The sequence below is a fragment of the Salmo salar genome, chromosome ssa04 (genome assembly GCF_905237065.1).
Source record: "Salmo salar chromosome ssa04, Ssal_v3.1, whole genome shotgun sequence".
NCBI lineage: Eukaryota > Metazoa > Chordata > Actinopteri > Salmoniformes > Salmonidae > Salmo > Salmo salar.
The window spans coordinates 78,724,701-78,742,200 of record NC_059445.1 but is presented as its reverse complement, the minus strand read 5'-3'; the positions used below and the strand labels follow the sequence as shown (position 1 = coordinate 78,742,200).

Sequence of the window (17,500 nt, the reverse complement as noted above, 5' to 3'; positions counted from 1 at the left end):
CGATCATATATGTAAATCCCCTCCACTCTTCTTTACATTAGCTTTGTTATCTCTAGATAGTTTAACTAATAAAAAGCTCACTTTAAAGGGTGAATCCACAGTTAAAACAATAACAAAGCTGCTCTCAAATCAAATCAAATTGTATTAGTCACATGCGCCGAATACAACAGGTGTAGACCTTACAGTGAAATGCTTACTTACCAACAATGTAGTTAAAAAAAACAAACAGATAAGAATAAAAAATAAAAGTAACAAGTAATTTAAGAGCAGCAGTAAAATAACAATAGCGAGACTATATACAGGGGGTACCGGTACAGAGTCAATGTGCGGGGGCACCGGTTAGTTGAGGTAGTATGTAAATGTAGTTATTAAAGTGACTATGCATAGATGACAACAACAGAGAGTAGCAGCGGTGTAAGGGGGGGGGGGGAATGCAAATGGTCTGGGTAGCCATTTGATTAGGTGTTCAGGAGTCATGGCTTGGGGGTAGAAGCTGTTTAGAAGCCTCTTGGACCTAGACTTGGCGCTCCGGTACCACTTGCTCTGCGATAGCAGAGAGAACAGTCTATGACTAGGGTGGCTGGAGTCTTTGACAATTTTTAGGACCTTCCTCTGACACCGCCTGGTATAGAGGTCCTGGATGGCAGGGAGCTTGGCACCAGTGATGTACTGGGCCGTTTGCACTACCCTCTGTAGTGCCTTGCGGTCAGAGGCCGAGCAGTTGCCGTACCAGGCAGTGATGCAACCAGTCAGGATGCTCTCGATGGTGCAGCTGTTGAACCTTTTGAGGATCTGAGGACCCATGCCAAATCTTTTCAGTCTCCTGAGGGGGAATAGGTTTTGTCAAGCCCTCTTCACGACTGTCTTGGTGTGCTTGGACAATGTTAGTTTGTTGGTGATGTGGACACCAAGGAACTTGAAGCTCTCTACCTGCTCCACTGCAGCCCCGTCGATGAGAATGGGGGCGTGCTCGGTCCTCTTTTTCCTGTAGTCCACAATCATCTCCTTTGTCTTGATCATGTTGAGGGAGAGGTTGTTGTCCTGGCACCACACGGCCAGGTCTCTGACCTCCCCCCTATAGGCTGTCTCGTCATTGTCGGTGATCAGGCCTACCACTGTTGTGTCATCGGCAAACTTAATGATGGTGTTGATGTCGTGCCTGGCCTTGCAGTCATGAGTGAACAGGGAGTACAGGAGGGGACTGAGCACGCACCCCTGAGGGTCCCCTGTGTTGAGGATCAGCGTGGTGGATGTGTTGTTACCTACCCTTACCACCTGGGGGCGGCACGTCAGGAAGTCCAGGATCCAGTTGCAGAGGGAGGTATTTAGTCCCAGGATCCTTAGCTTAGTGATGATCTTTGAGGGTACTATGGTGTTGAACGCTGAGCTGTAGTCAATGAACAGCATTCTCACATAGGTGTTCCTTTTGTCCCGGTCGGAAAGGGCAGTGTGAAGTGCAATAGAGATTGCATCATCTGTGGATCTGTTGTGACGGTATGCAAATTGGAGTGTGTCTAGGGTTTCTGGGATAATGGTGTTGATGTGAGCCATGGATCAGCCTTTCTAAGCACTTCATGGCTACAGACGTGAGTGCTACGGGTCGGTAGTCATTTAGGCAGGTTATCTTAGTGTTCTCGGGCACAGGCCCTATGGTGTTCTGCTTAAAACATGTTGGTAGTACAGACTCGGACAGGGACATGATGAAAATGTCAGTGAAAGCCTGTTTTGGTAAAAAGCTAAGGGCCTGGAGAAATGTAACCACTCTCAGATTAATAGACGCAATGACTGACCATCCATGATATCAAAATGATTTTTATTAACCATGTTGTGAGTGTACAGTGTTTGTTTACGTTTACAATGTTTACAAACATTGGAGAAAAACAAGCTTATCTGTTGTGTTCTCATGGGGTGTGACAGTTAAACTAAGCTCATGAGACATTCCTAAGTTATATTCTTGAAGAATCAATGGGTTTATATCATTAATTAACAAGTAAAAAAAATAGGTGTAGCAACTACGTATTGCCCCTTTAAAGCAATCACAGGCTGGAAAGGGCCTTGGTACCAGTCTGGTTCCTCGATGTATTCAGGACAGTCACTTTCCTACTCTTGATAGATACACATATTGTACTTCCTGTTGAACACAACTTCAGAAATGAGCTGTAAAATTAATAAAACAAGATGAATACTGTACGAAGAGTGAACTCCATTCCAGATGATATTCTGACCGTATGACGAAAACATTCATTGTTATAAGATTATATTACAGTACTCTAACCGTTCAGTATTGTGCGTGTGTGTGTCCTCAGCTCTAAACGAACCCACCATCGACTACGGTTTCCAGCGACTGCAGAAGGTCATCCCCCGGCACCCTGGGGATCCAGAACGCCTTCCAAAGGTACCAGTCACATTTCCTGTTCTTCAAATGACCAATCAGTCCACAGCCTGTACCCTAACTGTCCAATCAGAGTCTACACGTCTAAACCATTACGACCAACGGATCATTTCTCTTTAGATGTGTCAGTTTTGTCCTCTCCAAATCCAAATCAAATCAAAGGTTATTCGTAACGTACACAGTTTAAAGCAGGTATATAAAGGTGCAGTGAAATGCTTACTTGTAAGCTCCCTCAACAGTGCGGTACAAATATCAATATCAATACAATCAAAGTCAAATGAACATCCAGTACAGCACTCCTGCAGATCCAGCTGAACCTTAGTGTTCTGTAGTCGTAGTGGGTCATGACCCTGGGATCCAGCTGAACCTTAGTGTTCTGTAGCCGTGTTGGGTCACGACCCTGCAGATCCAACTGAACCTTAGTGTTCTGTAGCCGTAGTGGGTCACGACCCTGCAGATCCAGCTGAACCTTAGTGTTCTGTAGCCGTAGTGGGTCACGACCCTGCAGATCCAGCTGAACCTTAGTGTTCTGTAGCCGTAGTGGGTCACGACCCTGGGATCTAGCTGAACCTTAGTGTACTGTAGTCGTAGTGGGTCACGACCCTGCAGATCCAGCTGAACCTTAGTGTTCTGTAGCCGTGTTGGGTCAGGACCCTGGGATCCAGCTGAACCTTAGTGTTCTGTAGCCATAGTGGGTCACGACCCTGGGTGTTCCCCAGCTGAACCTTAGTGTTCTGTAGCCGTAGTGGGTCACGACCCTGGGTGTTCCCCAGCTGAACCTTAGTGTTCTGTAGCCGTAGTGGGTCACGTTCCTGGGTGTTCCCCAGCTGAACCTTAGTGTTCTGTAGCCGTAGTGGGTCACGACCCTGGGTGTTCCCCAGCTGAACCTTAGTGTTCTGTAGCTGTAGTGGGTCACGACCCTGGGTGTTCCCCAGCTGAACCTTAGTGTTCTGTAGCCGTAGTGGGTCACGACCCTGGGTGTTCCCCAGCTGAACCTTAGTGTTCTGTAGCCGTAGTGGCCATGACCCTGGGTGTTGCCCAGCTGAACCTTAGTGTTCTGTCGCCGTAGTGGATCACGACCCTGGGTGTTCCCCAGCTGAACCTTAGTGTTCTGTAGCTATAGTGGAATACGACCCTGGGTGTTCCCCAGCTGAACCTTAGTGTTCTGTAGCTGTAGTGGGTCACGACCCTGGGTGTTCCCCAGCTGAACCTTAGTGTTCTGTAGCCGTAGTGGATCACGACCCTGGGTGTTCCCCAGCTGAACCTTAGTGTTCTGTAGCCGTAGTGGGTCACGACCCTGGGTGTTCCCCAGCTGAACCTTAGTGTTCTGTAGCCGTAGTGGATCACGACCCTGGGTGTTCCCCAGCTGAACCTTAGTGTTCTGTAGCCGTAGTGGGTCACGACCCTGGGTCTTCCCCAGCTGAACCTTAGTGTTCTGTAGCCGTAGTGGATCACGACCCTGGGTGTTCCCCAGCTGAACCTTAGTGTTCTGTAGCCGTAGTGGGTTACGACCCTGGGTGTTCCCCAGCTGAACCTTAGTGTTCTGTAGCCGTAGTGGGTCACGACCCTGGGTGTTCCCCAGCTGAACCTTAGTGTTCTGTAGCCGAAGTGGATCACGACCCTGGGTGTTCCCCAGCTGAACCTTAGTGTTCTGTAGCCGTAGTGGATCACGACCCTGGGTGTTCCCCAGCTGAACCTTAGTGTTCTGTAGCCGTAGTGGGTCACGACCCTGGGTGTTCCCCAGCTGAACCTTAGTGTTCTGTAGCCGTAGTGGATCACGACCCTGGGTGTTCCCCAGCTGAACCTTAGTGTTCTGTAGCCGTAGTGGGTCACGACCCTGGGTGTTCCCCAGCTGAACCTTAGTGTTCTGTAGCCGCAGTGGATCACGACCCTGGGTGTTCCCCAGCTGAACCTTAGTGTTCTGTAGCCGTAGTGGATCACGACCCTGGGTGTTCCCCAGCTGAACCTTAGTGTTCTGTAGCCGTAGTGGATCACGACCCTGGGTGTTCCCCAGCTGAACCTTAGTGTTCTGTAGCCGTAGTGGGTCACGACCCTGGGTGTTCCCCAGCTGAACCTTAGTGTTCTGTAGCCGTAGTGGATCACGACCCTGGGTGTTCCCCAGCTGAACCTTAGTGTTCTGTAGCCGCAGTGGGTCACGACCCTGGGTGTTCCCCAGCTGAACCTTAGTGTTCTGTAGCCGTAGTGGGTCATGACCCTGGGTGTTCCCCAGCTGTCTCCATCTGATGAGTTGTTTCTCACTAAAGCGCGTCCAGAAACGCTCACATGTGACATCAAAGTGAACAGACTCACGTGCCAACAACGGTGGAGTCCTTATTCATCTCCAATGTCAACGACACACAGACTCCTTCCTGCACATGTGTTAACGATGTCACATGTGGCTGTGCGAACACGTTCAATGGAAGGGCAGAGACGTTGACATCACTGCTGTAGAAGAGCAGTTAACGTTACCTAGAGATGGTACCAAAGCAAAGCAACAATCCTTTATTCCCTCACCTGCAGTGTGTGTGTGTGTGTGTGTGTGTGTGTGTGTGTGTGTGTGTGTGTGTGTGAGCTGCAGAAAAGCAGAGTGTAAATTGATTCTTTGGAAGTAATAAATATACAGCACTTTATCTTGTTATATGCACCCATACTCTGTCGCCCTGCTGGAAGAACAACACTTATAGAGGAACAGAAAGGTCATTAGGAGCTTCTCCACTCCTCCGCTAGCCTTACCCTGCCCCGCTGCTGTTCCCATCCTACCCTCCCTTACCCAGCACCGCTCCTGTTCCCATCCTACCCTCCCTTACCCAGCCCCGCTGCTGTTCCCATCCTACCCTCCCTTACCCAGCCCCGCTCCTGTTCCCATCCTACCCTCCCTTACCCAGCCCCGCTCCTGTTCCCATCCTACCCTCCCTTACACAGCCCCGCTCCTGTTCCCATCCTGCCCTCCCTTACCCAGCCCCGCTCCTGTTCCCATCCTGCCCTCCCTTACCCAGCCCCGCTCCTGTTCCCATCCTACCCTCCCTTACCCAGCCCCGCTCCTGTTCCCATCCTACACTCCCTTACCCAGCCCTGCTGTCCTGTTCCCATCCTACCCTCCCTTACCCAGCCCCGCTCCTGTTCCCATCCTACCCTCCCTTACCCAGCCCCGCTCCTGTTCCATCCTACCCTCCCTTACCCAGCCCAGCTCCTGTTCCCATCCTACCCTCCCTTACCCAGCCCCGCTCCTGTTCCCATCCTACCCTCCCTTACCCAGCCCCGCTCCTGTTCCCATCCTACCCTCTCTTACCCAGCCCCGCTCCTGTTCCCATCCAACCCTCCCTTACACAGCCCCGCTCCTGTTCCCATCCTGCCCTCCCTTACCCAGCCCTGCTGTCCTGTTCCCATCCTACCCTCCCTTACCCAGCCCCGCTCCTGTTCCCATCCTACCCTCCCTTACCCAGCCCCGCTCCTGTTCCATCCTACCCTCCCCTACCCAGCCCTGCTCCTGTTCCCATCCTACCCTCCCTTACCCAGCCCTGCTGTCCTGTTCCCATCCTACCCTCCCTTACCCACCCTGCTGTCCTGTTCCCATCCTACCCTCCCTTACCCAGCCCTTTCCTGTTCCCATCCTACCCTCCCTTACCCAGCCCAGCTCCTGTTCCCATCCAACCCTCCCTTACCCAGCCCCGCTCCTGTTCCCATTCAACCCTCCCTTACCCAGCCCCGCTCCTGTTCCCATCCTACCCTCCCTTACCCAGCCCCGCTCCTGTTCCCATCCTACCCTCCCTTACCCAGCCCCGCTCCTGTTCCCATCCTACCCTCCCTTACCCAGCCCCGCTCCTGTTCCCATCCTACCCTCCCTTACCCAGCCCCGCTCCTGTTCCCATCCAACCCACCCTTACCCAGCCCTGCTCCTGTTCCCATCCTGCCCTCCCTTACACAGCCCCGCTCCTGTTCCGATCCTACCCTCCCTTACCCAGCCCTGCTGTCCTGTTCCCATCCTACCCTCCCTTACCCAGCCCTTCCTCCTGTTCCCATCCTGCCCTCCCTTACCCAGCCCTGCTGTCCTGTTCCCATCCTACCCTCCCTTACCCACCCTGCTGTCCTGTTCCCATCCTACCCTCCCTTACCCAGCCCTTTCCTGTTCCCATCCTACCCTCCCTTACCCAGCCCAGCTCCTGTTCCCATCCTACCCTCCCTTACCGAGCCCAGCTCCTGTTCCCATCCTACCCTCCCTTACCCAGCCCTTCCTCCTGTTCCCATCCTACCCTCCCTTACCCAGCCCCGCTCCTGTTCCCATCCTACACTCCCTTACCCAGCCCCGCTCCTGTTCCCATTCTACCCTCGGTTACCCAGCCCTGCTGTCCTGTTCCCATCCTACCCTCCCTTACCCAGCCCCGCTCCTGTTCCCATTCTACACTCCCTTACCCAGCCCCGCTCCTGTTCCCATCCAACCCTCCCTTACCCAGCCCTGCTCCTGTTCCCATCCAACCCTCCCTTACCCAGCCCCGCTCCTGTTCCCATCCAACCCTCCCTTACCCAGCCCTGCTCTTGTTCCCATCCTGCCCTCCCTTACACAGCCCCGCTCCTGTTCCCATCCTACCCTCCCTTACCCAGCCCTGCTGTCCTGTTCCCATCCTGCCCTCCCTGACCCAGCCCTGCCCCTGTTCCCATCCTACCCTCCCTACCCAGCCCTGCTGTCCTGTCCTGTTCCCATCCTACCCTCCCTTACCCAGCCCTGCTGTCCTGTTCCCATCCTACCCTCCCTTACCCTTACCCAGCCCTGCTGTCCTGTTCCCATCCTACCCTCCCTTACCCACCCTGCTGTCCTGTTCCCATCCTACCCTCCCTTACCCAGCCCTTTCCTGTTCCCATCCTACCCTCCCTTACCCAGCCCAGCTCCTGTTCCCATCCTACCCTCCCTTACCCAGCCCTTCCTCCTGTTCCCATCCTACCCTCCCTTACCCAGCCCTTCCTCCTGTTCCCATCCTACCCTCCCTTACCCAGCCCTGCTGTCCTGTTCCCATCCTACCCTCCCTTACCCAGCCCCGCTCCTGTTCCCATCCTACCCTCCCTTACCCAGCCCCGCTCCTGTTCCCATCCTACCCTCCCTTACCCAGCCCTGCTGTCCTGTTCCCATCCTACCCTCCCTGACTCAGCCCTGCTCCTGTTTCCTACCCTCCATTACCCAGCCCTGCTCCTGTTTCCTACCCTCCCTTACCCAGCCCTGCTGTCCTGTTCCCATCCTACCCTCCCTTACCCAGCCCCGCTCCTGTTCCCATCCTACCCTCCCTTACCCAGCCCTGCTCCTGTTCCCATCCTACCCTCCCTTACCCAGCCCTGCTGTCCTGTTCCCCATCCTACCCTCCCTTACCCAGCCCCGCTCCTGTTCCCATCCTACCCTCCCTTACCCAGCCCTGCTGTCATGTTCCCATCCTACCCTCCCTGACCCAGCCCTGCTCCTGTTCCCATCCTACCCTCCCTACCCAGCCCTGCTGTCCTGTTCCCATCCTACCCTCCCTTACCCAGCCCTGCTGTCCTGTTCCCATCCTACCCTCCCTTACCCAGCCCTACTGTCCTGTTCCCATCCTACCCTCCCTTACCCTTACCCAGCCCTGCTGTCCTGTTCCCATCCTACCCTCCCTTACCCAGCCCCGTTCCTGTTCCCATCCTACCCTCCCTTACCCTTACCCAGTCCTGCTGTCCTGTTCCCATCCTACACTCCCTTACCAAGCCCTACTCCCGTTCCCATCCTACCCTCCCTTACCCAGCCCTGCTGTCCTGTTCCCATCCTACCCTCCCCTACCCAGCCCTGCTGTCCTGTTCCCATCCTACACTCCCTTACCCAGCCCCGCTCCTGTTCCATCCTACCCTCCCTTACCCAGCCCCGCTCCTGTTCCCATCCAACCCTCCCTTACCCAGCCCCGCTCCTGTTCCCATCCTGCCCTCCCTTACCCAGCCCTGCTCCTGTTCCCATCCAACCCTCCCTTACCCAGCCCCGCTCCTGTTCCCATCCTACCCTCCCTTACCCAGCCCCGCTCCTGTTCCCATCCTACACTCCCTTACCCAGCCCCGCTCCTGTTCCCATTCTACCCTCCCTTACCCAGCCCTGCTGTCCTGTTCCCATCCTACCCTCCCTTACCCAGCCCCGCTCCTGTTCCCATTCTACACTCCCTTACCCAGCCCCGCTCCTGTTCCCATCCAACCCTCCCTTACCCAGCCCCGCTCCTGTTCCCATCCAACCCTCCCTTACCCAGCCCTGCTCCTGTTCCCATCCTGCCCTCCCTTACCCAGCCCCGCTCCTGTTCCCATCCAACCCTCCCTTACCCAGCCCCGCTCCTGTTCCCATCCTACCCTCCCTGACCCAGCCCTGCCCCTGTTCCCATCCTACCCTCCCTACCCAGCCCTGCTGTCCTGTTCCCATCCTGCCCTCCCTTACCCAGCCCTGCTCCTGTTCCCATCCAACCCTCCCTTACCCAGCCCCGCTCCTGTTCCCATCCTACCCTCCCTGACCCAGCCCCTGCCCCTGTTCCCATCCTACCCTCCCTACCCAGCCCTGCTGTCCTGTTCCCATCCTACCCTCCCTTACCCAGCCCTGCTGTCCTGTTCCCATCCTACCCTTCTTTACCCAGCCCTGCTGTCCTGTTCCCATCCTACCCTCCCCTACCCAGCCCTGCTGTCCTGTTCCCATCCTACACTCCCTTACCCAGCCCCGCTCCTGTTCCATCCTACCCTCCCTTACCCAGCCCCGCTCCTGTTCCCATCCAACCCTCCCTTACCCAGCCCCGCTCCTGTTCCCATCCTGCCCTCCCTTACCCAGCCCTGCTCCTGTTCCCATCCAACCCTCCCTTACCCAGCCCCGCTCCTGTTCCCATCCTACCCTCCCTTACCCAGCCCCGCTCCTGTTCCCCATCCTACCCTCCCTTACCCAGCCCCGCTCCTGTTCCCATCCTACCCTCCCTTACCCAGCCCTGCTGTCCTGTTCCCATCCTACCCTCCCTGACCCAGCCCTGCTCCTGTTTCCTACCCTCCATTACCCAGCCCTGCTCCTGTTTCCTACCCTCCCTTACCCAGCCCTGCTGTCCTGTTCCCATCCTACCCTCCCTTACCCAGCCCCGCTCCTGTTCCCATCCTACCCTCCCTTACCCAGCCCTGCTCCTGTTCCCATCCTACCCTCCCTTACCCAGCCCTGCTGTCCTGTTCCCATCCTACCCTCCCTTACCCAGCCCCGCTCCTGTTCCCATCCTACCCTCCCTTACCCAGCCCTGCTGTCATGTTCCCATCCTACCCTCCCTGACCCAGCCCTGCTCCTGTTCCCATCCTACCCTCCCTTACCCAGCCCTACTGTCCTGTTCCCATCCTACCCTCCCTTACCCTTACCCAGCCCTGCTGTCCTGTTCCCATCCTACCCTCCCTTACCCACCCTGCTGTCCTGTTCCCATCCTACCCTCCCTTACCCAGCCCTTTCCTGTTCCCATCCTACCCTCCCTTACCCAGCCCAGCTCCTGTTCCCATCCAACCCTCCCTTACCCAGCCCCGCTCCTGTTCCCATTCAACCCTCCCTTACCCAGCCCCGCTCCTGTTCCCATCCTACCCTCCCTTACCCAGCCCCGCTCCTGTTCCCATCCTACCCTCCCTTACCCAGCCCCGCTCCTGTTCCCATCCTACCCTCCCTTACCCAGCCCCGCTCCTGTTCCCATCCTACCCTCCCTTACCCAGCCCCGCTCCTGTTCCCATCCAACCCACCCTTACCCAGCCCTGCTCCTGTTCCCATCCTGCCCTCCCTTACACAGCCCCGCTCCTGTTCCGATCCTACCCTCCCTTACCCAGCCCTGCTGTCCTGTTCCCATCCTACCCTCCCTTACCCAGCCCTTCCTCCTGTTCCCATCCTGCCCTCCCTTACCCAGCCCTGCTGTCCTGTTCCCATCCTACCCTCCCTTACCCACCCTGCTGTCCTGTTCCCATCCTACCCTCCCTTACCCAGCCCCGCTCCTGTTCCCATCCTACCCTCCCTTACCCAGCCCTGCTCCTGTTCCCATCCTACCCTCCCTTACCCAGCCCTGCTGTCCTGTTCCCATCCTACCCTCCCTTACCCAGCCCCGCTCCTGTTCCCATCCTACCCTCCCTTACCCAGCCCTGCTGTCATGTTCCCATCCTACCCTCCCTGACCCAGCCCTGCTCCTGTTCCCATCCTACCCTCCCTTACCCAGCCCTACTGTCCTGTTCCCATCCTACCCTCCCTTACCCTTACCCAGCCCTGCTGTCCTGTTCCCATCCTACCCTCCCTTACCCAGCCCCGTTCCTGTTCCCATCCTACCCTCCCTTACCCTTACCCAGCCCTGCTGTCCTGTTCCCATCCTACACTCCCTTACCCAGCCCTACTCCCGTTCCCATCCTACCCTCCCTTACCCAGCCCTGCTGTCCTGTTCCCATCCTACCCTCCCCTACCCAGCCCTGCTGTCCTGTTCCCATCCTACACTCCCTTACCCAGCCCCGCTCCTGTTCCATCCTACCCTCCCTTACCCTGCCCCGCTCCTGTTCCCATCCAACCCTCCCTTACCCAGCCCCGCTCCTGTTCCCATCCAACCCTCCATTACCCAGCCCTGCTCCTGTTTCCTACCCTCCCTTACCCAGCCCTGCTGTCCTGTTCCCATTCTACCCTCCCTTACCCAGCCCCGCTCCTGTTCCCATCCTACCCTCCCTTACCCAGCCCTGCTCCTGTTCCCATCCTACCCTCCCTTACCCAGCCCTGCTGTCCTGTTCCCATCCTACCCTCCCTTACCCAGCCCCGCTCCTGTTCCCATCCTACCCTCCCTTACCCAGCCCTGCTGTCATGTTCCCATCCTTCCCTCCCTGACCCAGCCCTGCTCCTGTTCCCATCCTACCCTCCCTACCCAGCCCTGCTGTCCTGTTCCCATCCTACCCTCCCTTACCCAGCCCTGCTGTCCTGTTCCCATCCTACCCTCCCTTACCCAGCCCTACTGTCCTGTTCCCATCCTACCCTCCCTTACCCTTACCCAGCCCTGCTGTCCTGTTCCCATCCTACCCTCCCTTACCCAGCCCCGTTCCTGTTCCCATCCTACCCTCCCTTACCCTTACCCAGCCCTGCTGTCCTGTTCCCATCCTACACTCCCTTACCCAGCCCTACTCCCGTTCCCATCCTACCCCTCCCTTACCCAGCCCTGCTGTCCTGTTCCCATCCTACCCTCCCCTACCCAGCCCTGCTGTCCTGTTCCCATCCTACACTCCCTTACCCAGCCCTGCTCCCGTTCCCATCCTACCCTCCCTTACCCAGCCCCGCTCCTGTTCCTATCCTACCCTCCCTGACCCAGCCCTGCTGTCCTGTTCCCATCCTACCCTCCCTTACCCAGCCCTGCTCCTGTTTCCTACCCTCCCTTACCCAGCCCTGCTGTCCTGTTCCCATCCTACCCTCCCTTACCCAACCCCGCTCCTGTTCCCATTCTACCCTCCCTTACCCAGCCCCGCTCCTGTTTCCATCCTACCCTCCCTTACCCAGCCCTGCTGTTCTGTTCCCATCCTACCCTCCCTGACTCAGCCCCGCTCCTGTTCCCTTCCTACCCTCCCTGACCCAGCTGCTCCTGGCTGTTCCCATCCTACACTCCCTTACCCAGCCCCACTCCTGTTCCCATCCTACCCTCCCTGACCCAGCTACTGCTGGCTGTTCCCATCCTACCCTCCCTGACCCAGCCCCACTCCTGTTCCCATTCTACCCTCCCTGACCCAGCCCAGCTCCTGTTCCCATCCTACCCTCCCTGACCCAGCTGCTGCTGGCTGTTCCCATCCTACCCTCCCTTACCCAGCCCCGCTCCTGTTCCCATCCAACCCTCCCTTACCCAGCCCCGCTCCTGTTCCCATCCAACCCTCCCTTACCCAGCCCTGCTCCTGTTCCCATCCTGCCCTCCCTTACCCAGCCCCGCTCCTGTTCCCATCCAACCCTCCCTTACCCAGCCCCGCTCCTGTTCCCATCCTACCCTCCCTGACCCAGCCCTGCCCCTGTTCCCATCCTACCCTCCCTACCCAGCCCTGCTGTCCTGTTCCCATCCTGCCCTCCCTTACCCAGCCCTGCTCCTGTTCCCATCCAACCCTCCCTTACCCAGCCCCGCTCCTGTTCCCATCCTACCCTCCCTGACCCAGCCCTGCCCCTGTTCCCATCCTACCCTCCCTACCCAGCCCTGCTGTCCTGTTCCCATCCTACCCTCCCTTACCCAGCCCTGCTGTCCTGTTCCCATCCTACCCTTCTTTACCCAGCCCTGCTGTCCTGTTCCCATCCTACCCTCCCCTACCCAGCCCTGCTGTCCTGTTCCCATCCTACACTCCCTTACCCAGCCCCGCTCCTGTTCCCTCCTACCCTCCCTTACCCAGCCCCGCTCCTGTTCCCATCCAACCCTCCCTTACCCAGCCCCGCTCCTGTTCCCATCCTGCCCTCCCTTACCCAGCCCTGCTCCTGTTCCCATCCAACCCTCCCTTACCCAGCCCCGCTCCTGTTCCCATCCTACCCTCCCTTACCCAGCCCCGCTCCTGTTCCCATCCTACCCTCCCTTACCCAGCCCCGCTCCTGTTCCCATCCTACCCTCCCTTACCCAGCCCTGCTGTCCTGTTCCCATCCTACCCTCCCTGACCCAGCCCTGCTCCTGTTTCCTACCCTCCATTACCCAGCCCTGCTCCTGTTTCCTACCCTCCCTTACCCAGCCCTGCTGTCCTGTTCCCATCCTACCCTCCCTTACCCAGCCCCGCTCCTGTTCCCATCCTACCCTCCCTTACCCAGCCCTGCTCCTGTTCCCATCCTACCCTCCCTTACCCAGCCCTGCTGTCCTGTTCCCATCCTACCCTCCCTTACCCAGCCCCGCTCCTGTTCCCATCCTACCCTCCCTTACCCAGCCCTGCTGTCATGTTCCCATCCTACCCTCCCTGACCCAGCCCTGCTCCTGTTCCCATCCTACCCTCCCTTACCCAGCCCTACTGTCCTGGTCCCATCCTACCCTCCCTTACCCTTACCCAGCCCTGCTGTCCTGTTCCCATCCTACCCTCCCTTACCCAGCCCCGTTCCTGTTCCCATCCTACCCTCCCTTACCCTTACCCAGCCCTGCTGTCCTGTTCCCATCCTACACTCCCTTACCCAGCCCTACTCCCGTTCCCATCCTACCCTCCCTTACCCAGCCCTGCTGTCCTGTTCCCATCCTACCCTCCCCTACCCAGCCCTGCTGTCCTGTTCCCATCCTACACTCCCTTACCCAGCCCCGCTCCTGTTCCATCCTACCCTCCCTTACCCTGCCCCGCTCCTGTTCCCATCCAACCCTCCCTTACCCAGCCCCGCTCCTGTTCCCATCCAACCCTCCATTACCCAGCCCTGCTCCTGTTTCCTACCCTCCCTTACCCAGCCCTGCTGTCCTGTTCCCATTCTACCCTCCCTTACCCAGCCCCGCTCCTGTTCCCATCCTACCCTCCCTTACCCAGCCCTGCTCCTGTTCCCATCCTACCCTCCCTTACCCAGCCCTGCTGTCCTGTTCCCATCCTACCCTCCCTTACCCAGCCCCGCTCCTGTTCCCATCCTACCCTCCCTTACCCAGCCCTGCTGTCATGTTCCCATCCTTCCCTCCCTGACCCAGCCCTGCTCCTGTTCCCATCCTACCCTCCCTACCCAGCCCTGCTGTCCTGTTCCCATCCTACCCTCCCTTACCCAGCCCTGCTGTCCTGTTCCCATCCTACCCTCCCTTACCCAGCCCTACTGTCCTGGTCCCATCCTACCCTCCCTTACCCTTACCCAGCCCTGCTGTCCTGTTCCCATCCTACCCTCCCTTACCCAGCCCCGTTCCTGTTCCCATCCTACCCTCCCTTACCCTTACCCAGCCCTGCTGTCCTGTTCCCATCCTACACTCCCTTACCCAGCCCTACTCCCGTTCCCATCCTACCCTCCCTTACCCAGCCCTGCTGTCCTGTTCCCATCCTACCCTCCCCTACCCAGCCCTGCTGTCCTGTTCCCATCCTACACTCCCTTACCCAGCCCTGCTCCCGTTCCCATCCTACCCTCCCTTACCCAGCCCCGCTCCTGTTCCTATCCTACCCTCCCTGACCCAGCCCTGCTGTCCTGTTCCCATCCTACCCTCCCTTACCCAGCCCTGCTCCTGTTTCCTACCCTCCCTTACCCAGCCCTGCTGTCCTGTTCCCATCCTACCCTCCCTTACCCAACCCCGCTCCTGTTCCCATTCTACCCTCCCTTACCCAGCCCCGCTCCTGTTTCCATCCTACCCTCCCTTACCCAGCCCTGCTGTTCTGTTCCCATCCTACCCTCCCTGACTCAGCCCCGCTCCTGTTCCCTTCCTACCCTCCCTGACCCAGCTGCTCCTGGCTGTTCCCATCCTACACTCCCTTACCCAGCCCCACTCCTGTTCCCATCCTACCCTCCCTGACCCAGCTACTGCTGGCTGTTCCCATCCTACCCTCCCTGACCCAGCCCCACTCCTGTTCCCATTCTACCCTCCCTGACCCAGCCCAGCTCCTGTTCCCATCCTACCCTCCCTGACCCAGCTGCTGCTGGCTGTTCCCATCCTACCCTCCCCGACCCAGCCCCGCTCCTGTTCCCATTCTACCCTCCCTGACCCAGCCCAGCTCCTGTTCCCATCCTACCCTCCCTGACCCAGCTTCTCCTGGATGTTCCCATCCTACCCTCCCTGACCCAGCTGCTCCTGGCTGTTCCCATCCTACACTCCCTTACCCAGCCCCGCTCCTGTTCCCATCCTACCCTCCCTTACCCAGCCCTGCTCCTTTTTTCCATCCTACCCTCCCTGACCCAGTTGCTCCTGGCTTTTCCCAACCTACCCTCCCTGACCCAGCTGCTCCTGGCTGTTCCCATCCTACCCTCCCTGACCCAGCTGCTCCTGGCTGTTCCCATCCTACCCTCCCTGACCCAGCTGCTCCTGTTCCCATCCTACCCTCCCTGACCCAGCTTCTCCTGGCTGTTCCCATCCTACCTTCCCTGACCCAGCTGCTCCTGGCTGTTCCCATCCTACCCTTCCTGACCCAGCTACTCCTGGCTCTGCTCTGCCTGGTCCTTAGGAGAGAACATGGGGAGAGAAACACAGGCACTGACCGTCAGCACACACAAACACACACATACTATATGGACTTAGAGTAGGCTGTCTTCTATCTCACCTGGACTCTGGTGAGGGAAATGACTGAAAACAACCTGGACTCTGGTGAGGGAAATGACTGAAAACAACCTGGACTACCACCCCCACTGATGAGTTTATCTGTGTTAGTACTGACCAGCCCACCACCCCCTCTACCACCCCCACTGATGTGTTTATCTGTGTTAGTACTGACCAGCCCACCACCCCCTCTACCACCCCCACTGATGTGTTTATCTGTGTTAGTACTGACCAGCCCACCACCCCTCTACCACCCCCACTGATGAGTTTATCTGTGTTAGTACTGACCAGCCCACCACCCCTCTCTACCACCCCCACTGATGTGTTTATCTGTGTTAGTACTGACCAGCCCACCACCCCCTCTACCACCCCCACTGATGTGTTTATCTGTGTTAGTACTGACCATCCCACCACCCCCTCTACCACCCCCACTGATGAGTTTATCTGTGTTAGTACTGACCAGCCCACAACCCCCTCTACCACGCCCACTGATGAGTTTATCTGTGTTAGTACTGACCAGCCCACAACCCCTCTACCACCCCCACTGATGAGTTTATCTGTGTTAGTACTGACCAGCCCACCACCCCCTCTACCACCCCCACTGATGAGTTTATCTGTGTTAGTACTGACCAGCCCCCAACCCCCTCTACCACCCCCACTGATGAGTTTATCTGTGTTAGTACTGACCAGCCCACCACCCCCTCTACCACCCCCACTGATGAGTTTATCTGTGTTAGTACTGACCAGCCCACCACCCCTCTACCACCCCCACTGATGAGTTTATCTGTGTTAGTACTGACCAGCCCACAACCCCCTCTACCACGCCTACCACCCAGCCTGGCTGCAGCTGTTCTGGGAAGGACAGACCTGATAAACCTCTATAGGTAGTGATGGTGACAAAGCCAGTTGGGTCTGTCTGCTCTCTAGCTCTGCTCTACAGTACACCGCCAGGCATAGCCGGCGCCTCAAAGGGTGTTTTACAATGGTCAGCATTCTCTTGGTCCAGGCCAGAAACAAGCGTTTACAGTACTGTCAAATCTGTAGTTCAGTAGCCATATCTTGATGAGACTGGATTGTCAAAGCCTCAGTTTGTAAGCTGAGGAGGACCTCATTTGGATAAGGTCATGTGGCTATTGTCTGTGATTCAGATTGATAGTGTGCTACTCAGTAAGCAATATCCAATCCATTACTTTAAAGCCTTTGAGACTGTAGGCCATTAGCGTTGAGCTGAGAGGGTTATAGTCAGGTCATGAGGTCCTCTGTCACCCACATGCCCCCTCCTCCCTCCCTCCCTCCCTCCCTCAACATACCCCAAACAGTTGAGAAAAACAACCCTGTCCCCTGAGAGAGAGAGAGAGAGAGAGAGAGAGAGAGAGAGAGAGAGAGAGAGAGAGAGAGAGAGAGAGAGAGAGAGAGAGAGAGAGAGAGAGAGAGAGAGAGAAAGAGAGAGAGCTTGAGAGAGCTTGAGAGAGAGGCCTGATAGAGGAAAACATCCACTTGTCTTATATCCTGTATTAGCCTGAGCAGGTGCCATACTCCCCCAGGGATACCAAGCTAAACCAGTGTCTGTGTGTTTCTGCATGTGCAGAATATATAGAGGTCCATCCAATAGGCTTACAGGAAACAAGAGTGTGTTGCCAGCCCTTCATTCCTCTGTCTCTAATACACTGTCTCATATATCCCTTCATTCCTGTGTGTCTAATACACTGTCTCATATATCCATCCCTTCATTCCTCTGTGTCTAATACACTGTCTCATATATCCATCCCTTCATTCCTCTGTGTCTAATACACTGTCTCATATATCCCTTCATTCCTCTGTCTCTAATACACTGTCTCATCCATCCCTTCATTCCTCTGTGTCTAATACACTGTCTCATATATCCCTTCATTCCTCGTGTGTAATACACTGTCTCATATATCCCTTCATTCCTCTGTGTCTAATACACTGTCTCATATAT

At 57.0% G+C, this 17,500-nt stretch overlaps 1 protein-coding gene across 12 annotated transcripts in view; it reads left to right on the top strand.

Annotated features, from left to right (window-relative positions):
- Positions 1-17,500, top strand: part of LOC106603880 (transcription factor COE1-A) — a 334,815-nt gene that overhangs the window by 275,026 nt on the left and 42,289 nt on the right. For all 12 annotated transcript variants that reach the window (XM_045717375.1, XM_045717372.1, XM_045717371.1 and 9 more), the window contains exon 11: positions 2,307-2,395. In XM_045717375.1, the coding sequence (XP_045573331.1) occupies positions 2,307-2,395 (89 nt within the window). The remainder of the gene's footprint in view (positions 1-2,306; positions 2,396-17,500) is intronic.